Source organism: Meriones unguiculatus, chromosome 2, assembly GCF_030254825.1.
Source record: "Meriones unguiculatus strain TT.TT164.6M chromosome 2, Bangor_MerUng_6.1, whole genome shotgun sequence".
NCBI lineage: Eukaryota > Metazoa > Chordata > Mammalia > Rodentia > Muridae > Meriones > Meriones unguiculatus.
The window spans coordinates 111,327,113-111,351,267 of NC_083350.1; the positions used below are offsets into that span (position 1 = coordinate 111,327,113).

At 38.7% G+C, this 24,155-nt stretch overlaps 1 protein-coding gene across 3 annotated transcripts in view; it reads right to left on the minus strand.

Moving 5' to 3' along the window:
- Lrriq1 (leucine rich repeats and IQ motif containing 1) overlaps positions 1-24,155 on the minus strand; it is a 211,703-nt gene that overhangs the window by 129,884 nt on the left and 57,664 nt on the right. For all 3 annotated transcript variants that reach the window (XM_060377971.1, XM_060377970.1, XM_060377972.1), the window contains exons 16-17: positions 6,541-6,742; positions 481-600 (exon numbers count right to left, since the gene is read on the minus strand). In XM_060377971.1, coding sequence (XP_060233954.1) covers positions 481-600; positions 6,541-6,742 — 322 coding nt within the window. The remainder of the gene's footprint in view (positions 1-480; positions 601-6,540; positions 6,743-24,155) is intronic.

The following is a 24,155-nucleotide window of genomic DNA, read 5'->3' on the forward strand; positions in this document are numbered from 1 at the left end:
TGATGTATAAGAGATGAGGAATTTTTGCATTTAAAGGAGATAAAAGAATAGATGGCCAAGTATTTGCCACCTATAGCCCTACTTTACTACATCTCAGACTAAAAGTTGGTTGGGCATTGGTAGGACAGGTGTTAACCTGAATAAGGCCAAAGACATCACAGTGTTCTACCAAAGCTTCATCCCAATATTTCTGCTGTGGTGAAGTAAAACACTAATCTTCAGATAATAGGCCCAAGAGGACATGTCTGGTAGGCATTCTATTGCCCCTCTATAGATTTTGCAAACTAAGAGAGTAAAAGGTAGCAGACATAATTACTATAACCACCTTAAAAAGTGGCTCAGAATATTTAAAATGGCTAGAATTTATTCAAGGCTGATTATCACCTACCATATCTGCAGTTATCAACTCTAAAGTTAGTTTTAAAACAGTCTAGAAAAGTATTACAAGAGCAACATTTGTTTGTTTTAGTTGGCACTTACCTCATTATATGTAAAGTCCTCTAAATCTATTTCTTCGTATTCTTCTCCAGATTCTTCATTCCTCACAGCCTCTAGGGCAGTCACCAGTTTCTTTCGTAAAATAAAGCCCTTCCAAACTGCCTGAACAAAAATGTGAAGTATGTTATGCAGGGTTACAGATCAAACCCTAAACCAGATTCTCTGTGTTGTCCCATTAGGAAGATAAAACATCTTAGAACTTAGTTTAATGGCTCAATAATCTGTTTTTTGAACTTTTTGTGACATGTACAACTGCAAGATAAATTAAATGACCACATGTGTATGAATCTCCCGAGACTTCCTTTGTGGTAAGCAGAGAAGAATCTTTAATACTCCCTCTACTGAACATGTAGGTCAACCAATCAATTATCTGACAATTCCTCTAGGACCCATTCTGAACCAAGAATAAAGACATTTTTAAAAGGTCAATTTTGCTCATTTTCTAATCATTATGTTTAAAGTAAGACAACACTCATTTTGAAAAACCCCAGTGTATTTAGATGGCCATACTAAGAAGATGGTATCATGGCCCTAAATAAATTAATTTCAGGAAAAAAGTAAACTCAGCACTGAATAATGAAATTAAAAATAGTCAGGACCTAGAATAATTCTGGAATAGAGGAGTTCTCCAGCTTATGTTCCATGTACAATAAAATTCCAGAGAATAGATGATCTTTATGTTTTGCTGGAGAGTTAGTTTGGGTTACATTAGTATAAAAGCAACAATGAGGTGCATGAATATACTGAAATACATATGTATATATGATTGCTAACATTTATGAATAAAGTATAAAGTTATAAAATTAATTTTTAAAATGGTTACATATAATCTTAAATTTTATGCCCAAGAAGCCTGAATTTCCCAACACTTTAGAGGTGATGACTGTATCTAAAGAATGAAGTCAGTCTAGTTTACACAGTGAGTTCAAAGGCCCTACCTAAAAAAAAAACAATAAAAGCCTTTAATTCTCTGAAAAAGCAATGTTTGTTTAAATATGAGTTTGAACCATGTACATGGTTCACAATAATTGTTAAATTATTGTTAAAGTAAATTAATCTGATCTAACAGGAAACAATTAGAAAATAAAAATAGGATTTATGTTTTGTGTATAACTCTACAAGTTATTAAAGCGATTTTAAAAGTGGATTCATTTAATTATAACCTAAAATATAGATACAAAGACAAATTTGACTGCAAAGGTAATTTTAGAACAGTTTTTACTAAACATGTTTTATAACATTAATTATATTGATAGTTTTGCCATACCGAGAATCAGAATACACAAAACGGTCAGACTGTATTCAAAGACAGAGATCACCCACAGCTGAAACAACCAGTCTCAAAGGCCAGATCACAGCCTCCTCAGAGAAGAATCTAGGAAGCTGAATCGAAACCTAAGCAATTAGCCAAAGGCTGTCGAGAGTTATCAGTAGACTGACAGCTTTCCTGCTTTTATCCTTATGTAAGACTCACTGAAGAATGTTCCAAGTGCTTTTCAAACTAATGAGATAGCTGTCTCCAAAAGTAGTCTACTCCCCACTATGTTCTTATAGCAACAACCTCCAATAAAAATATATCTGAAGCATTCTACTTTCTTTACTACAAAACATCCACATTCTCGTCTCTCTCATCTGTGATTCCCACAGGACATTCTGAATAAACCACCTGTTGAAATAGAAACAGAAGGAACACTACCAAACTCATTCTATGAAGCCACAGTCTCCTTGATACCTAAACCACACAAAGATCCAACAAAAAAAGAGAACTTCAGACCTATCTCTCTTATAAACATTGATGCAAAAATACTCAATAAAATATTTGCAAACCGAACCCAAGAACACATCAAATATATCATCCACCACGACCAAATACCCTTCATCCCAGGCATGCAAGGGTAGTTCAACATAAGGAAATCCATCAATGTAATCCACCACATAAACAAACTGAAGGAGAAAAACCACATGATCATCTCCTTAAATGCCGAAAAATCATTTGACAAAGGCCAACACCCATTCATGTTTAAAGTCTTGGAGAGATCAGGGATACAAGGCACATATGTAAAAATAGTAAAGGCAATATACAGCAAGCTTATAGCCAACATCAAATTCAATGGAGAGAAACTTAAATCAATCCCACTGAAATCAGGGACAAGACAAGGCTGCCCATTGTCTCCATATCTCTTCAACATAGTACTTGAAGTCCTAGCCAGAGCAATAAGACAACTAAAGGAGATCAAGGGGATACAAATCGGAAAGGAAAAGGTTAAAGTGTCACTATTTGCAGATGATATGATAGTATACATGAGCGACCCCAAAAATTCAACCAGAGAACTCCTTCAGCTGATAAACACCTTCAGCAAAGTGGCAGGATACAAAATCAACTCAAAAAAATCAGAAGCCCTCCTGTATACCAAAGACAAAAAGGCTGAGAAAGAAATTAGGGAAACAACACCCTTCACAATAGCCACTAATAACATAAAGTACCTTGGTGTGACTCTAACCAAGCAAGTGAAAGACCTGTTTGAGAAAAAATTCAAGTCTCTGAAGAAAGAAATCAAAGAAGATATCAGAAGATGGAAATATCTCCCATGCTCATGGATTGGTAGGATTAACATTGTGAAAATGGTCATACTGCCAAAAGCAATCTACAGATTCAATGCAATTACCATCAAAATACCAACTCGATTCTTTACAGACCTTGAAAAAAAGATTCTCAGCTTCATATGGAGAAACAGAAAACCCAGAATCTCCAAAACAATCCTGTACAACAACAGATCATCTGGAGGTATCTCCATCCCTGATCTCAAGCTGTACTACAGGGCAACAGTAATAAAAACTGCATGGTATTGGCAAAATAACAGAAAGGAGGATCAATGCAACCACATAGAAGATCCAAAAATAAACCCACACACCGATGAATACTCGATATTTGACAAAGAAGCCAAAACCATTCAATGGAAAAAAGACAGCATCTTCAACAAATGGTGCTGGACCAACTGGATGTCTACATGCAGAAAAATGAAATAGATCCATATTTATCACCCTGCACAAAACTAAAGTCCAAGTGGATCAAGGACCTCAACATAAAACCAGATACTCTAAATCAGTTGGAAAAAAAAGTGGGGGAACAGACTAGAACTCATTGGCACAGGAGACAACTTCCTGAACAGAACACCAACAGCACAGGCTCTAAGATCAACAATCAATAAATGAGACCTCATGAAACTGAAAATCTTTTGTAAAGCAAAAGACATGTCATCAAAACAAAACGACTGCCTACAGATTGGGAAAGAATTTTCACCAACCCTTTATCTGACAGAGGGCTAATATCCAGTATATATAAAGAACTAAAGAAGCTGAAAAGCAACAAACCAAGTAATCCAATTAAAAAATGGGGAACGGAGCTAAACAGAATTCACGATAGAGGAATATCAAATGGCAGAGAAACACTTAAAGAAATGCTCAAAGTCATTAGCCATTAGGGAAATGCAAATCAAAACAACCCTGAGATTTCACCTTACACCCATCAGAATGGCCAAAATGAAAAACTCAAGTGACAACACATGCTGGAGAGGTTGTGGAGAAAGGGGAACCCTCCTCCATTGCTGGTGGGAATGTAAACTGGTACAACCACTTTGGAAGTCAATCTGGCGCTTTCTCAGACAATTAGGAGTAGTGCTACCTCAAGACCCAGCTATACCACTCCTAGGTATATACCCAAAATTCGCTCAAGTACACAAGGACATTTGTTCAACCATGTTTGTAGCAGCTTTATTTGTAATAGCCAGAACCTGGAAACAACCCAGATGTCCATCAACAGAGGAATGGATACAGAAATTGTGGTATTTTTACACAATGGAATACTACTCAGCAATCAAAAAGGAGGAAATTATGAAATTTGCAGGCAAATTGTGGCATCTAGAAAAGATCATTCTGAGTGAAGTATCACAGAAGCAGAAAGACAAACATGGTATATACACGCTTATATAGACCTACAAGATCTGATAAACATAATGAAATCTACACACCTAAAGAAGATAATCAAGAAAGCAGACACGGGCGAAGATAATAAATCCTCACTTAGAAAGACAAATGGCATGTGCATTGAACGTATGACAGGAGTCTACCACAGAAGGCATCTGAAAGACTCTATGTAGCAGTATTTCAAAGCAGACACTAAGACTCATAACCAAACCCTCGGCAGAGTGCAGGGAATCATATGAAAGAAGGGGAGTTAGTATGATATGGAAAGGATAAGAGCTCTAGAAGGACCAAATATATCCGGGAACAGGGTCTTTTCTGAGACTGACACTCAACCAAGGACCATCTATGGATATAACCTAGAACTTCTGCTCAGATGTGGCCCGTGGTAGCTCAGTAACCAAGTAGTTTTCCAAAGTAAGGGGAACAAGGACTATTTCTAACAGGATCTCAAGGGCAGGCTCTTTGGCCTCCCCCCGCCCCAGGGGAGGAGCAGTCCTGTTAGGTCACAGAGGAGGGATTTGCAGCCAGCCCTAAAGATACCTGATAAAACAGGGTCAAATGGAAGGGGAGGAGGTCCTTCCCTATCAGTGGACTTGGAAAGGGGCAGGGAGGAGACCACGGAGGGAGTGTGGGGTTGGGAGGGAATGAGGGAGCGGGATACAGCTGGGACACAGAGTTAACAAAATATAACCAATAAGAAAAATAAAATAAAAGAAAAACACCTGTTTGTTAGCCCACTGTGTGAGCTTCATATTTATTTTCCATTATGTGTGTATAAAACCCCTGACCCAGGGGCATACATGCACAACACAGGGGGAAGACTGAGAGATAGACAGAGAAACAGAGAGAGAAAGAGAGAGAGAAAGAGAGTACATGAGAGAGGAAAGAGAAGAAAAAGAACAATTAAATATGTTATTGGAAACAACAGATTTTGTAAAGAATAAAATAGATGCATATATAGGTCAAACAGATATAAATGTTAAAGTCTTAAATATAAGTTTCAAATATCTGATGAACAAATGAGATAAAGAACTAACACCGATATTCCTCAAGTTATTCCATAATAAAAAAGGAACTGTTCCAAATTCTTTTTACGAAGAATTCTCTTTTTGTGGTTTTTGTAGACCAGCCGGCTACAAAATCACAGAGATCTGCCTGCCTCTGCCTACTAAGTGCTGGAATTAAAGGGACACACCACCTCTGAAGAACTCTTTTATCACTTCAATACCAAAACCAAATAAAGATACAACAACAACAAAAGAATGATAGTCCAATCTTCCTGGCCAATATAAATGTAAAATTCACAAATCAAGAACACATCAACAAGATGATTTGCAATCAAATCATTGTCATTCCAGAGATGTATGAATTGTTTAACAAACATGTTTACATAGACTCAAAGACAGAGACCACATGATCATCTTAGACTAATGATTTTCAGGTTAATTTTTAATTCTGCTACTTTTCTGAACATTGTTGTTAGTTATAGAAATAAAAGTGGACTCGGTGGATCTTTAAAAAGAGCACATGAATTGAGAGAGAGAAAAGTGAAGGGGAATATGGGTTGTGGATTTGATTAAAATTCATTACAACACATATTAAATTCTAAATAAAATGAAACAAAAACAGATGAAAGTAAATGAAAAGGTCTGAAAAAGCATTAGTTTTTGCATTAGTTTTTCTATATACCAACTACAAACATATTGAGAAAAAAAAGCAGGAAATAATTCATACTGAACTCATGAAGTACCTTGAAATAAATCAAATCAAAGAAGTAAAGGGTTTCTACAATGAGAAGTTTAAATATCATTGCATGGTTTAGCTTGAACAACACTCATGGTTATAGTATTTCAGATTAAAGGACAATTATCTACAGTCTTGATAGACAGTGGGACCACATATACTTGTCAGCTAGCCTGAAGCCTGTAAATCTACAAAAGGATAAAATAAACTCAAGTAACTTGAAATCACTGAAACGTTTAAAAACAGAGAATGACTGAGAGAAAGATGAGAAATATATTTTTGTCTCTAATTTCGCTATCAAAGGTTTGAATTCACCTGAATATGAAGAGCAGCCTTCTCCCTTTGTTCTTGAATATTCATAATATTTTCTCTTCTTTCTTTATTTGAAGTAGTCTGGTTGATGATGAAGGGATTATGCAGGGTTTCTGTTGTGGTAGAATGCATTTTTACAGAGCAATTAATCTGTCTGTGTGCAATGTAACGACGCCATTGGACTTGGATCAGCACAGCTGCCTTACTAAAAACAGAAAGAAAAAAAGAAAACAATTTTAGTATGCATGGATACACAGAAGGTAAGTAAGAGGTCTTCACAAGCTGCTGCAAGCAGGTGTTCTATAACTGACAGGTAAACTGCACCCAGGGAATCTAAACAATATGAATGCCTAATAGGACCACCACTATGACAACAGCACTTACTATGCCATTGTGGATGAGAATTACATATATTTATGCATGTATGTACATATATATCTAATAATTAAAATATATGATTATATTAAGATATAAATAATTAAGTCATAAATTTGAGAATGAGTTAGGGAGACACAGGAGGCATTATAAGGGCAAAGGATGGTGTGAGAATTATGTAAACATAGTACTCTTATAAGAAATTTTCAAAAAAATAAAGAAAAGGTCTTTGTGACCTGTGCATATCTGATCAGCAGGGCAGCAGTGGCAACCAACAGTCAGAACTGTGTGCCCCCAAACAACCACAATTGTGTTTCTCAGGTGAGAGCAAACCCCATGGTGAGGGAAACAATAGGGTCTGACCTCAGCTCGTCCAACTAATTCCTGGGATAGTTCCTGGGTTCCTGAAGGCACTTGATCTCCAGTGTCTAGCCACACACCTGCATACTGTGTTCACAGTCCCAAACTGAACTGTGAGCCCCCAAAAACCAGAGACTGGGTGACTGGTGGAGAGGAAACCCCATGGTAAGGAAAACAATCGGGTCCAAACTCAGGTCACCCAGCTAACCTCTGGAAAAGTTCTTGGGTTTCCGAAGGGTAAGAGTATCCAGTGTCTAGCCACAGCCCTGTGCTCTGTGCTTACCAGCCAGTGAATACCTTCTGTGTACTGGAGCACACAGCAACAACCTTAAGCTTTCTAATGCCTGAGAGCTACAGGAACAGCCTCATACTTCATTCCAAAGTTCAATCCTTCTCCTTAGTGAGAACAGAACAAACCTGTGGGCTTCATGGTTTTCCAAGATGGATGCACCCAGCAGACTGTGCCTGCACACAGTGTCTGGGCAGCTGTAGTTCATTAACATCAGAGCAATACAGGCAGTGGCATGGTAGCTGACTCCTGGACTTCTCTTAGTGATAGAAGGACCCCTGGACTCCTGAAGAGTCTAGTCAGACCACAGGATCATATACCTCAGGACAGGCATAGCAATTCCCTGAGAACCACACACCAGTCAGAGATCATAGTTACGAATCTGAGGAATGCTCCTGTGGGAACATCCAGCTTCCTACCCTGGGCTCGTCTAACACTGCCCACCCTGCGCCTACTCTGCCAGGACTCCAGTAGACACCAGAAACTACCAGTCCATGCCAGAGACAACAGGATGCATAATGGCCGGCATAAAAACACAATCAACAAAAGACAAGGTGAGCAACAGAACCAAAATCTGGTCACAGGCGTATTTTCTGAGACTAATTCTCCAACCAAGGACCAAGCATGCAGATAATCTAGAACCCTGACATATGTAGCCCATGGCAGCTCAGTCTCCAAGTGGGTTCCCTACTAAGGGGAACAGAGGCTGTCTCTGATGTGAGCTCAGTGGCTGGCTTTTGATCACCTACCTCCGAGGAGTGGGGGGAAAGCCTTGCCAGGCCACAGAGAAAGACAATGCAGCCAGTCCTGATGAGACCTGATAGGCTAGGGTCAGAGGGAAGGGGAGTAGGACCTCCCCTATCAATGGACTTGGGGAGGGACATGGGTGGAGAAGATGCAGGGAAGGTAGGATTGGGAGGGGTTGAGGGAATGGACTACAGCTAGGATACAAAGTGAATAAATTGTAAAGAATAAAAAATAAAAAAAATAATAATAGAAAAAAAAGCCAAAGCTTTTGACATCTCCAGAACCCTGTTATCCAAAGGCAAGCAGCCCTGGATACCCTAACACAACTGAAAAACAAGAAAATGACCTTAAAACTATGCTTAAGAAGATGATAGGAAAGGAAACAAATAAAATTCATAAAGAAATGAAGGAAGATGCAGTCAAACAGACTGAGGCCATTAGAGAGGTCTGTAGACAGGAAATAAATAATCCACTCAAAGAAATACAGGACAATGGAAACAACTAGGTGAAGGAAACCAATAAAATGGTTCAAGATGTGAAGATGAAAAGGGAAAACAGGAACTACAAGAGTCAGCATCTGAATTCCTATCCAGAAAGGCAAAGGATGGACATCAGAAGGAGAAAAGAGGGAACAAGTCAGGAGCCTGACACAGAGGACCTCTGAAAGGCTCTGCCCTGCAGACTATCAATGCAGATGCTGAGACTTATGGGCAACCTTTGGGCAGAGTGCAGGGAATCTTAAGAAAGAAGTGGAAAACAGTAAGATCTGGAGAGGACAGGAACTCCACAAGGAGAGCAACAGAACCAAAAAATCTGAGCACAGGGGTCTTTCCTGAGACTGATACTCCAACCAAGGACTATGCATGGAAATAACTTAAGACCCCTGCACAGGTGTAGCCCATGGCAGTTCAGTATCCAAGTGGGTTCTATTGTAATAGGAACAGGGACTGTCTCTGGCATGAACTAATTGGCCTGCTCTTTGATCACCTCTTCCTGAGGGGCAAACAGCATTAACAGGCCACAGAAGAAGACAATTCAGCCACTCCTGATGAGACCTAATTGACTAGGATCAAAAGAAAGGAAAAGAAGATCTCCCCTATCAGTGGACTTGGGGGGGGGCATTATGCAGAGGGTGGAGGAAGGGAGGGATTGGGACGGGAGGAGGGAGAGAACCACAGGGGGGATACAAAGTGAATAAAGTGTAATTAATAAAGAATTAAAAAAGAGAGTTACCATCTCCATTATAATACAAGAGATGGAGAAAGGAATCTTAGGTGTAGAAGATACAATGGAAGAAATTGATGAATCTATCAAAGAAAATGTTAAATCTAACATATTCCTGACACAAAACATCCAAGAAATCAAGGACAGCTTGGAAAGATAAAACCTAAGAAAAATAGGAATAGATGAAAAGAAAGATTCCTGTCTCCAAGGCCCATAAAATATCATCAATAAAATCATGGAAAAAATTTCACAAATTAAAAAAAAATTACCTGTAAGCATAAAAGATGCCTATGGAAGAGCTAATAGATTAGATGAGAAAAGGAAATCCTCCCGCCACATAATAATCAAAACACTAAATGCATAGAACAAAGAAAAGATATTAAAAATCTGCAAGGGAAAAAGGCCAAGTAACACATAATGACAAACCTATGAGAATCACACCTGACTTCCCAAAAGAGACTATGAAAGCCAGAAGGACCTGGACAGATGTCTTGCAGACCCTAAGAGAACACAGATGTCAGCGCATATTATACCCAGCAAAGCTCTCAGTCATCATAGATAGAGAAAACAAGAAAACAAATTTAAACAGGGCCTATCCACAAATCCAGTCCTATAGAACATACTCAATATACTACAACCCAAGAAGGCCAACTACAGCCAGGAAAACACATGAAATAAATAACTTCCTATAGTAAAACTAAAAGTAGACAAGCACACAAACAAAATATCACTGGTCATTAATCTCTCTCAACACTAATGAACTCAACTATCCAATAAAAAGATAAACCAAAAAGGAAAAAAAGACTAAGAGAATGTATGCATAAACAGGTCCCAACATTCTGCTGCATACAAGAAACACACCTCAGCCACAAAGATAGATGATCCCTGACAGTAAAGGACCATGATGTTGGTCCTCCTCCCAAGGGTCCAACCCATGGGTGAGGACAGGGGTTCCAACCAAGGGGGTGAGAGGCACCAGAGTCAATACCCAGACACTGGGAGTTGAGTAAATGCAATCTGAGAGCAAGCAGATGCAGATTCAGTTACTCCAGGAAGACAGAGCAACTTAGATAGCTTTGGGCGACCAACCAGATTCCTCCACATCTTCTCTGAGCCTGCCATTGGTTCTTGCTCTCTGGACAGGCTCCTGGATGTCAGGTCACATACCCTCAGCCCTACTACTTTTGCAGTCACATCAGCAGAAGTCACCACAGGTCATAAGTCCCACTGGTCCCTTGCTGGGAATGCACACATAATTTCCTTTTTGTTTTATTTATTGAAACTTGGGAGACAGGGTAATTGGCTCCAACATTGTTGACCCCAAGCATTGGGGGCTCACCTCAAGCAATGGTGCTTGTATTAGGTTGCCCCAGCTCTTGGAGTCTTACTCTTCATTGGCTATCAGTCTCCCTGTTGAGTTCTCCCCAAGGTTCACTCTTTCAAATAGGAGTTTTTTTTTTGTTGTTGTTGTTTTGTTTTTTTGTTTTTTTTAGCACAGACCCTTATTAGAAATAAACCCACACACACTTATGGACACCTGATTTTTGACAAAGAAGCCAAAATCATACAATGGAAAAAAGATAGCATCTTCAACAAACGGTACTGGTCTAAATGGATGTCTACATGTAGAAAAATGCAAAGATATCCATATATTTCATTCTGCACTAAACTACACACACTAAATCTGTTAGAATAAAAAGCAGGAAAAAGCCTTGAACTCATTGGTACAGGAAAGAAACAACTTCCTGAATAGAATATCAACAGCTCAGGCTCTAAGATCAACAATTAATAAATGGGACCTCAAGAAACTGAAAAGCTTCAGAAAAGTAAAGGACACTGTCATCAAAACAACAACCTACATCTAACAGAGTGCTAATATCCAAAATATATAAAGAACTTAAGAATTAAACTCCAATGAACCAAATAATCTAATTAAAAACTGGGATACAGAACCAGAGAATTCCCAACACAAAATATTAATGTCGGAAAAGCATTTAAAGAATACTCAGAGTCCTTAGTCATCATGGAAATGCAAATTAAAAAGACTCTGAGATTTTATCTTATACCCATCAGAATAGCTAAGATTAAAAACACAAGTGACAGTACTTGGCAGCAAGGATGTAGATAAAGGGGAATACTCCTCCATTGTTGGTGGGAGTGCAAACTTGCACATCCACTTTGGGGCTTTCTCAGACAATTGGGACCACAACACCCAGCTATACTACTCTTGGCATATACCCAAAAGATGCTCCACCATACATCAAAGACATTTGCTCAACTATGTTCATGGCAGCTTTATTCATAATAGCCAGAATCTGGAAACAACCTAGATGTCCCTCAACTGAAGAATTGATACAGAAATTGTGGTACATTTACACAATGGAAGGCTACTCAGCTATTAGAAACAAGGAAATCATGAAAATTTCAGGCAAATGGATAGAACTAGAAAATATCACCTGAGTGAGGTGACCCAGAACCAGAAAGATACATATGGTATATATTCACTTATAAATTCATATTAGTGATATAATACAGGATAACCACACTACAATGCACAGACTTAAAGAAGCTAAATAATAAGGAGGACTCTAGAGAGGATAGTTAGCGCTCATTCAGAAGGACAAATAGACACAGGAAGCAGATGAAAGGAAGGAACAGGATTGAAGTCTACCACAGATGTCCTCTGAAAAACTCCACCCATAGGGGATTTAGGTAGATGGTAAGACTCACAGCCAGACTTTGGGTAGAGTGCAAGGAGTCTTAGAAAGAGCAGAGGCATCGAAGAACTCTGAAGGGACAGGAGCGCCACAAGAAGACCAACAGAACAGAAAAAACTATGTGCATGCGGTCTGTAGAGATTGATGCACCAACTATGAACCATGAATTTAGAGGTCCTGGACCCCCTGCTCAGCAGAGGCTATGTTTCACATGGACACTGTTGCCTGGCCTTTGATCACTTTACCCTGGTGGGAATTTTTGCCAGGCCACAGAGGAAGTGGATCCAGGCAGTCCTGATGAGACTTGAGAGGCTAGGAACAAATGGTAGGGGAGGAAGGCAGAGGGCTTCCCTTCTCTGAGGAATAGGGAAGGGGGATAAGAGGGAAAAGGGAGGAAGTGTGTTTCTGGGAGGAGACCAGGAAGGGAGCTATAACCGACATAAAGTAAATAAATAATAAAACATTTAAATTATTGAAAAAATAAAAAAATGAATAAAATGTTATTTATAAACAAAATTACTTTTTAAAAAATATTCATAGAGGGGTCAGAAGAAGAAGAAAACAGGAAACAACCTAGGAACCTTCTACAGAGGGCTTCTGAAAGCCAGAAGAAGAAAACGGGAAACAAGCTAGGAACCTATCACAGAGGGCCTCTGAAAGCCTCTGCCCTACAGACTATCAAAGCAGATGCTGAGCCTGGTGGTCAACTGCTGGGCAGAGTGAATGGATTTTATGTAAGAAGTGGGAAATAGTAAGAGCTGGAGATGACAGGAACTCCAAAAGGAGAGCAACAGAAACAGAAAATTTGAACTCAGGGAACTTCCCAGAGACTCATACTCCAACCAAGGACTATTCATGGAGATAACCTAGAACCCCTTCACAGATGTAGCCCATGGCAGTTCAGTGTCCAAGTGGGTTACATAGTAATGGGAAGAGGGACTGCCTCTGACATAATCTGATTGGCCTGCTCTTTGATCACCTCCCTCTGAGGGGGGAGCAGCTTTACCAGGCCACAGTAGAGGACAATGCAGCCACTTTTGATGTGAACTGATAGACTAAGATCAGAAAGGAGAGGAGAACCTCCCCTATCAGTGGACTTGGGGAGAGGCATGCATGCAGAAAGGGGAGGGAGGGTGGGATCGGGAGGGGAGGAGGGAGGGGCTTATGGGGGGATACAAAATGAATAAAGTGTAATTAATAAAATAAAATAAATAGTCATAGATGTTAAGTTGTATGAATATTCAATCTGAAAGAATGAGCTACAAGTTCATAGGGGGATTTAGTTTCAGAGAGATTTTTAACATTGTTGTCATTTTGATTTGATTACTTCTAAGAAAAAATACATTACAGACATTCTTCTAGAACATACAGCCATTTTCCAGAGGTGGGAAAGTTAGTATTGAAGAGGGGTTACAAACATACAGCAATCAATATGGATTTAGTAAAGAAGGATTAGGTGCTTATTATTATTCATTCCCTTGAAGAGGAAGAGGAAATGCCATTCTTCACATTTGTCATGTGAAGGACCCTAAGAAATTTTTGCCATTTTCTCTTCACTTCCTGGCCATGTGAAAATGCACTATTTAGCTGGTCATGGTGGCACATGCATTTAATCCAAGCACTCAGGGAGATAGACAATACTACACAGAGAAACTGTCTCAAACAAATAAACAAATGTTTAAAGTATTGGAGAGATCAGGGATACAAGGCACATATCTAAACATAGTAAGGGTAAAATACAGAAAACCTATAGCCAACATCAAACTGAACAGAGAGAAACTTAAAGCAATCCCAGTGAAATCAAGGACAAGATAAGGCTCCCCACTCTCTCCATATCTCTTCAACATAGTTCTGGAAGTCCTTGCTAGAGCAATAAGGAAGTTGAAGGAGATCAAGGGGATAAAGATTGGAAAAGAAGAAGTCAAATTATCACATTTGCAGATGATATGATAGTATACATGAGTGACTCCAAAAACTCTACCAGGGAACTCCTACAGCTGATAAACACCTTCAGCAAAGTGGCCAGATACAAAATTAACTAAAAAAAAAAAAAAAAAAAAAAACAAAACAGATCAATAAACCAAAAGGAAAACAAAAAAATAAAAATAAAACAACTTGCATTTGACAGTGCAGGTTATCACAGCAATATTATTCTGAAGATTTTTTTCTATAATAGTAAATTAGTTTTAAGAATTTTTTTTTTAAAGCTTACACCAAACTTTTATTTCTTCGCTTTTATGTCCATCTTTTTTTTTTTTTTTTCAATGCAGTTTATTCAGGAACCTTGAACAACCCTCGGACCCTGTGATCTGGAGTATGTTAAGGTGTCTAAGAGGAAACTGCAGCTTTCTGTAAGTACTTCATGATTGTTGCTGAGGTAATCTGACCAAGACATCCTTACTTGAGCAGCACCAGAAACTTTTCACATGAGGAAATGATGTTTCCTGGGAGGTGATGCTCAGTCACAAAGCATATCTTTGTCCTTGTTTCTTTGTGTGTTATTGTTACTTATACCAGATACTGTGCATTCAGCAAATTAAAATGCTAGGAATATGGTACTGGTTAAAATAAATCTACAGAAAGTAATTTTCAGTAAAAAAAAAAAAAAAAAAACAGTAGCCCTCCTGTATACAAAAGACAAAAGGGCTGAGAAAGAAATTAAGGAAACAACAACACCCTTCACAATAGCCACAAATGACATAAAGTAACTTGGTGTAACCCTAACCAAGCAAGTCAAAGACTTGTATGAAAAAAATTTCAAGTCTCTGAAGAAAGAATTAGAAGAAGATATAAGAAGATGTAAAGATCTCCCATGATCATGGCTTGGCAGGATTAACATAGTAAAAATGGCCATCTTACCAAAAGCAATCTACAGATTCAATACAATTCCCATCAAATTAACAACATAATTCTTTACAGAGATGGAAAGAAAAATTCTCAACTTCATATGGAATAACAAGAAACCCAGAATTGCTAAAACAATCCTCTACAATAAAAGATCTTCTGGAGGTATCTCCATCCCTGATCTTAAGCTGAACTATAGAGCAACAGTTATAAAAACTGCATGGTACTGGCATATAAACAGAATGGTGGATCAAAGGAACCAAACAGAAGACCCAGAAATAAACCCACACACTTATGGACACCTGATCTTTGACAAAGAAGCCAAAACCATACAATGGAGAAAAGATAGCATCTTCAACAAATGGTGCTGGTCCAACTGGATGTCTACATGTAGAAAAATGCAGAGATCCATACTTATCACCCTGCACAAAAATGAAGTCCAAGTGGATCAAAGACCTCAACATAAAACCAGACACATTAAATCAGTTAGAAAATAAAAGTGGGGAAACCCTAGAACTCATTGGTACAGGAGACAACTTCCAGAACAGAACACCAACAGCACAGGCTCTAAGAGCAACAATCAATAAATGGGACCTCATGAAACTGAAAAGCTTCTGCAAAGCAAAGGACAACATCATCAAAACAAAATGACTGCCTACAGATTGGGAAAGAATCTTCACCAACCCTTTATCTGACAGAGGACTAATATCCAGTAAATATAAAGAACTAAAGAAGCTGAAAAACAGTAAACCAAGTAATCTAATTAAAAAATGGAAAACAGAGCTAAACAGAGAACTCTCTGTAGAGGAATATCGAATGGCAGAGAAACACTTAAAGAAATGCTCAACCTCATTAGCCATTAGGGAAATGCAAATCAAACGACCCTGAGATTTTGCCTTATACCCATCAGAATGACCAAGATGAAAAACTCAAGTGACAACACATGCTGGAGAGGTTGTGGAGAAAGGGGAACCCTCCTCCATTGCTGGTGGGAATGCAAACTTGTACAACCATTCTGGAAATCAATCTGGCGCTTTCTCAGACAACTAAGAATAGTGCTTCCTCAAGATCCAGCCATACCACTCCTAGGCATATATCCAAAAGAGGCTCAAGTACACAATAAGGACATTTGTTCAACCATGTTTGTAGAAGCTTTATTTGTAATAGCCAGAAGCTGGAAAAAGCCCAGATTCCCCTCAACTGAAGAATGGATGCAGAAATTGTGGTACATCTACACAATGGAATATTACTCTGCAATGAAAAATAAGGAAATCATGAAATTTGCAGGTAAATGGTGGGACCTGAAAAGGATCATCCTGAGTGAGCTGTCCCAGAAGCAGAAAGACACATACGGTATATACTCACTCATATGGACATGTAATATTGGATAAACCTACTAAAATCTGTACATCTAAAGAAACTAATCAAGAGAGAGTACCCTGACTAAAATGCTCAATCCACATCCTGAAAGGCAAAGAGGATGCACATCAGAAGAAGAAAACAGGAAACAACCTAGGGACCTGCCACAGAGGGCCTCTGCAAGGTTCTACCCTGCAGACTATCAAAGGAGATGCTGAGACTTATGGGCAACTGTTGGGCAGAGTGAATGGAATCTTATGTAAGAAGTGGGAAATAGTAAGATCTGGAGAGAACAGAGACCCCACAAGGAGAGCAACAGAAACAGAAAATTCGAACACAGGGGTGTTCCCAGAGACTCATACTCCAACCAAGGACTATTCATGGAGATAACCTAGAACTCCTGCACAGATGTAGCCCATGGCAGCTTACTGTCCAAGTGGGTTACATAGTAATGGGAAGAGGGACTGCCTATGACATAATCTGATTGGCCTGCTCTTTGATCACCTCCCTCTGAGGGAAGAGCAGCCTTACCAGGCCACAGAAGATGACAATGCAGCCACTCCTGATGAGATCTGATAGACTAAGATCAGAAGGAAGGAGAGGAGGACCTTCCCTATCAGTGGACTTGGGGAAGGGTATTGTGAAGAAGGGGGAGGGAGGATGGGACAGGGAGGGGAGGAGGAAGGACCTTATGGGGGGATACAAAGCGAATTAAGTGTAATTAGTAAAAATAAATAAATTAAAAAAACAAATAAACAAATGAAGAAAAATGCACTATTCATGTGTAAACACATTAGGAAATCTTAAAGTGTGCCAGACCATAAAATAAGTATTTGGCAATATTAGACACTGCATTGCTCTCCTGGGTTGTAATTTGTTTCCTTTCTCATAGATCATGATAGGAATTTTATCAAGGTATAAAGTATAATCAAAGTGGTAGTGTTTCTATCTTAATTTCGTATGGAATTCCTTTATTTGATTTAAAAGTTAAATGAAAAGCAGATTCCATTCCTCAACATTTCCTTGACAGAGTTTTCAATTAGTTTATGTTTGCTTTACTGGATTAAGTGAGATATTCCCCATAGTTTTGGGCATTTAAATACTCATTCTCCAAATTTTATATGTGTGCTTGCAGCTTGCTGGTCCAGACAGCCTCCCTGTTGCACTGTTGCCTTGCTCTAATGGTGATGGACTCTTAGTTCTCTGGAGCCCTTGCACCCTAATAAACTGCTACAAATTGCCCTCATCATGGTGTTTTATCATATTAATAGAAAAGTAACTTATACAGAAGTTGGTGCCATGGAGTGGGCTATTTCATGAAGAACTTGAGCATGTTGTTTTGGGGAGAATGTAAATGACTTTGGAACTTTGCACTAGAAAAGTGTTTGAATGCTGTCAACAGAGATTAATGGTCCATTTTAGAGGAGCTTGGATGAGCTGATAACAATTTGGACCATGGAGTTCAAAATCAATGTGGTTCTAAAGGGAACAATATTAGCAACTAGAGTAGAGAATATTTTTATATTTTGGCAGAAAAAAAAAGTGCGGCTGCTTTCTGTCCTTGTTCTACCTACATTCCTCAGGCTGAATCTAAAAAGTAATGGACTACATTTTTTGGCAGAGGAGATTGTAAAACAAGTTAATATTGGTACTGTTTTGCAGTTACTACTAATCACTATTATGCGGATCTACAATGAAAAAGATTAAGTGAGCAGAAAGAAATGTACAGTTTGAAGAGAAAAAGAGTAATGTTGAGGTCAAGGCTTGTACTGAGAGAAATAAGGAGATGCAGGAGGCATCTGCATTGAAACAAAGGAACGGTTATCCTGAGGGCAAAACCATTCTGCCAAGCTTCCAAAGTCTGGAAAGAAGATTTCTAGGGAATTTTCTGCTCCAAGAAAGGAAAAACACACAAAAGCTCCTGTGATGTTATTTAAGGGGCCCAGAAGCTATCCCAGCTTGTCAACCATACCTCCTAAACACACCAAAGGGTACTACCAACTAGGAACCCAGTATTCCAATATCTGAGATACAGGCATCTCATTCAAACCAGCACATTCCATTCCCTGCCTGCACAGGCTCCTAGAAATATCACAATGAAAAATGTATTTAGTCTGATGCCAAAGACCCCATAACCTTTCAATTTCAATGTTACTTAAAAGTCCAAAGTTTATTCTGAGACCTAACGCAGTCTCCTAATTGTAAACACCTGTAAAATAAATAACAATAAGAAAACATAATTTTCTGATTAATATTGGCTTTAGAATCATGAAAAATACACAAATTAAGGAGTCTTGGAAGATTCTGAAGTTTTAAGTAGCTGACTGAGGTGAAGTGCATGTCATTGGAGTCCCTGTGTGAAGGCCTTGATAGGCTATTTTCTGAAGCTGTGAAAGTGAAGCCTGAATTGCAATGGATATGTTGTTAAGATGATGGAGCCAAGTTGTATCTGCCAAGGAGGCACCAAGAGTGGAGCAGTCCAGGAAAGAGATGTGTGTTGCTGGCAGCAAGGCTGGAAGGGTTGAAGTACTTTGACATCAGAGATGGAGCTGTAGGATTTGAAGTTTGCCCTGATGGATTTTGGTTTTGCTTTGGTTCAGTATGTCTTCACTATACTCTCTTTGTTTTTGTTTGAAATGTTAATGCATATCCTGTGCCATTATATGTTGGAAGTATCCAATTTGCTCTTTTTTTTTCACCATTTATTCATTATATATCTGAACTGAATCCCTCTTCCTCAGCTCCACCCAATTTCATCCTCCCTCACTCTTCTTCTTTGTTCCCTTCCTCTAGTCCACTGAAAGGGAGAGTTCTCCTACTCTGCCATCTGCCCATAGCTTATCAAATCTCATCAGGACTGCCTGGATCCTCTTCCTCTGTGGCCTGGCAAGACTGTATCACCATGGCAAGCGATCAAAGAACAGGCAATGGAGCTCATGACAGAGGCAACAGCTGCACCCCTTCCTTACTCTAGAACCCACATGGAGACAGAGCTGCCAATCAGATACATCTGAGCAGGGGTCTAGGTCCTTTCCATGCACTGTCATTGGTTGGTGCATCAGTCTCTGTAGGACTCCCTGAGCTCAGTAATTTTTTGCTTTGTTGATCTCCTTGTGGGGCTCCTGTCACCTCCATGTCTTCTTCCATAAGACTCCCTGTGCTCTTCCCAAAGTTTGGCAGTGGGTCTCAGGATCTGCTTCAATCCCCTGTTGGATAGAGCCTTTCAGAGGACCTTCTATAGTAGGCTCCCATCCTGTTTCCTCTCTTCTACCACTACTGGTGTCATTTCTACAAATGAATTCCTTTTTAAAAATATATTTATTTTTATAAAGTACAGTTTATTCCCTTGGAATCCCAGTTGTAGCACCTTCACTCAGCCCCTCCCAACCCCACCTATCTTCCCTCATCTCCCATGCCTTTCCCCAAGTCCTCCTCCCTTTCTTTCTGACCCAGCCTACCAGGTCTCATCAGGACTGGCTGCATAGTCTTTCTCAGCAGCCTGGTAAGGCTGCTCTCCCGTCAGGTGGAAGTGATCAAAGAGCCAGACACTGAGTTCATATCAGAGACAGTCCCTGTTCCCATTACTTAGGGAACCCATGTGGACACTGAGCTGCCATGGGCTATATCTGTGTAGGGGTTCTAGGTTATCTCCATGCATGGTGTTTGGTTGGAGTATCAGTCTCACAAAAGAGCCCTGGGCACAGATTTTTTGGTTATGTTGCTCTCCTTGAGGAGCTCCTGTCCCCTCTAGGTCTTTTTACCTCCCCCTTCTTTCATAAGATTCCCTGTACTCTGCCCAAAGTTTGGCTATGAGCCTCAGCCATCTGCTTTGAGACCCTGCTGAGAAGAGTCTTTCATAGGCCCTCTATGTTAAGCTCCTGTCCTGTTTCCTGTTTTCTCCCTCTTCCAATGTACGTCCCATTTGCCTTTCTAAATGACGATTGATCCTCCTTCTATCTCAGCTTCTTTAGGTATTTAGTATGTTTATCCTACATTATAGGTTTAATATCCATGTATAATTGAGTATATACCATGTGTGTCTTTCTGCTTTTGGGATACCTCACTCAGGATGATATTTTCTAGTTCTCACCATTTGTCTGCAAATTTTATGATTTCCTTGTTTTTAATTGATGAGTACTATTTCACTGTGTAAATGTACCACAATTTCTGTATCCATTCCTCAGTGAGGGACATCCTGGTTGTTTCCAGATTCTACAAACATGTTTGAGCAAATGTTATTGTATACTTGAGCATATTGTGGATATATACCTAGGAGTACTATAGCTGTATCTACAGTAAGTACTATTCCTAATAGTCTGAGAAAGGGCAAGATTGATTTTCAAAGTGGTTGTACAAGTTTGCGTCCACCAGCAATGAAGGAGGTTCCCCCTTTCTCCACATCCTCTCCAGCATGTGTTGTCACTTGAGTATTTGATCTTAGCCATTCTGATGGGTCTAGAGTGAATTATCACTGTTTGATAGCATACATGAATGACCTAAAAAATTCAATAAGAGAATGCCTTCAGCTCATAAGCACCTTCAGCAAAGTGGCTGGATACAAAATTAACTCAAAAAAATCAGTAGCCCTTTTGTATACAAAAGACGAAAAGGCTGAGAAAGAAATTACACCCTTCACAATAGCAAATAATAACATAAAGTACCTTGGTATGACTAACCAATCAAGTGAAAGACATGTTTGAAAAACAATTTCAAGTCCCTGAAGAAAGAAATTGAAGAAGATGATGGAAAGATCTCCCATGCTCATGGATTGATAGGATTAATATAGTGAAAATGGCCATCTTGCCAAAAGCAATCTACAGATTCAATGCAATTCCCATCAAAACACTAACACAATTCTTTACAGAACTTGAAAGAACAATTCTTAATTTTACATGGAAAAATAAAAAAAAATTCAGAATTGCTAAAATAATCCTGTATAATAACAGATATTCTGGAGGTATCTCTATTCCTGACCTCAAGCTGTACTACAGAGAAACAGTAATAAAAGCTGCATGGTACTGGCATATAAACAGAATGGTGGATCAAAGGAACCGAACAGAGGACCCAGAAATAAACCCACACACCTATGGATACTGGAATTTTGACAAAGAAGCAAAACCATTCAATGGAACAAAGACAGCATCTTCAACAAATGATGCTGGTCTAACTCGATGTCTACATGCAGAAAAATGCAAATAGATCCATACTTATCACCCTGCACAAAACTAAAGTCGAAGTGGATAAAAGACCTCAACATAAAACCAGGCACACTAAACCTGTTAGAAGAAAAGTTGGAGAAGAGCCTTGAACTCATTGGTACAGGAGACAACTTCCTTAACAGAACACCAACAGCACAGGTTCTAAGATCAACAATGAATAAATGGGAGCTCATGAAAACTGAAAAGCTTCTGTAAAGCAAAGGACATTGTCAACAGAACAAAAGGACAGCCTACAGACTGGGAAAGGATCTTTACCAATCCTATATCTGAGAAAGGGCTAATATCCAAAATATATAAAGAACTCAAGAAGCTAAACAGCAACAAATCAAGTAATCCAATTAAAAAATGGGGAACAGAGATAAACGGAGAACTCTGCACAGATGAATGCCGAATGCCGAGAAACACTTGAAGAATTGCTCAACATCCTTAGTAGTCAGGGAAATGCAAACCTGCAAATGATTTTCACCTTGTAGAATAAACCAAAGTTCATAAAATTTGCTGAAGATTTAAATCACAATTATGAAAATATTTCTTTATTCATCTCTTGGATAAAATTAAGTGAGGATATCTCAAAATAAAATGATATAAGAAGAGTAAGAAAGTAAATAACCTCAGTGTGAGGTTGCATTAGAGTACTTGGGAGTTTGGAATAGGAGGCTGATAAGTAAAAGCCTTGCCTGGGCTACATAAGGGAAACTCTGACATGATAAAAAGGAAATAGAATAATTATATTAAATTATATATATATATATAATATTCACAACATTGAGTACTTTTTTTTCTTGTATCGGGATTCTAGTTTTAGTGCTTATATCCATGTATATGTATGGGTATGAAAATGGTCATGAATCTAAAATTGAAAATGAAAGATGTTGATGGAAGGAAAGAAGGTAACAGAGTGTTTGGCTTGAAAGTGTAAAGATGGCTACACAGGTGACAGAGCCATGAGGAGGAGGCAACAAATCTAATTTATGTCTAAAAATATCATAAGTAATTATAATTCATTGTATGTTAATTAAAGGTGATTTTAAATTAATGATTAGGATGTAGCTCAGTGATAAAATTAATGCCTATTATGCACATGGTCTTAGAGTCAATGTCCAGCACTATAAAAATAAAATTGCCAAGTATGAGCACCAAAAACCAAGAAGCCTTTTAAAAAAATGCATTTAATTAATATAGCATCTTATATTTGTTTATGGATATATTGTTGGAAACTATGAATTTTTCTTTCAGGAATTGTTGGTGTGATTATGTTATTTTAACATTCCCCATTTCCCAATGGAAGCACAACAGTGGAATAGATTCCCTAAGTGGACCTGACATGTGGATCACTTTTCACATATTGAAAGCAGGTAAAATTGTTTTCCTGAATGTAGAATCATTGTATTTTTGAGAAAAACAGCTCTGTCATCCGATTTTTTTCTAAGAAAAAAAATGTAATGTAAATACTCATCCTCAGGTAGAGCAAATGAAAGTCATGCTTAGAAAATTTATTACAATCGACCAAATTTTCCGGAATGGCAAGATGCAGGTGTCTGCTGCTTGTTGCTTTCCTTATCTTTTAGGTCTTTGGTGTATCTGTATTTTCTTTTCTTTATTAATACATATCATAATTATTTGATGTTTTCCACATAATTTGTCCAGAAGATCAAAGTATGGAAATTATAAAGTCTTTGTAAATAACATCTGGAGGTTTTGGATTTAAGGTTAGTAAAGAAAATGATTAAAGAAATAAAAAAGAAGGAGAATCAGAATCTAGAAGGAGTAGGATGAAATTCTTAAAAATTAGTAAAATACCACAATGGAATACTACTCAAGAAATTAAAAACAAGGATGTCATTAAATTTACAGGCAAATAGATAGAACTTAAAAAGATCATTCTGAGCAAGGTAACCCAGAAGCAGAAAGACATACATGGTTTATACTCACTTATAAGTGGATATTAGCTATATAATATAGGATAAAGATACTAAAATCTATAGTCCTAAAGAATTAAACATCAAGGAGGACCCTAGGGAAGAGGTTTAATCCTCATTCAGAAAGTCAAACAGGATAGATATCAGAAGTAAGAGAAGACAGGGAACAGTACAGGAGCCTACCACACGGGACCTCTGAAAGAATCTACCCATCAGGACATCAAAACAGATACTGAGACTCATAGCCAAACTTTGGGCAGGGAATCTTATGAAGAAGGGGGAGATAGAAAGAGCTGGAGGGGACAGGAGCTCCACAAGGAGACCAAAGAGCCAAAAAATCTAGGTTCAAGGAGTCTTTCAGAGACTGATGAATCAACCAAGAACCATGCATGGAGAGGAATTAGACCCTCTGCTCAGATGTAGCCCATGGGCAGCTCAGTCTCCATGTTGGTTACCTAGTAAGGGAAGCAGGTGCAGTCACTAGCATGAATTCAGTTGCCTGCTCTTTGATCACCTCTCCCATAGAGGTGGCCTTACTAGGCTACAGAGAAAGAGGATCCAGCCA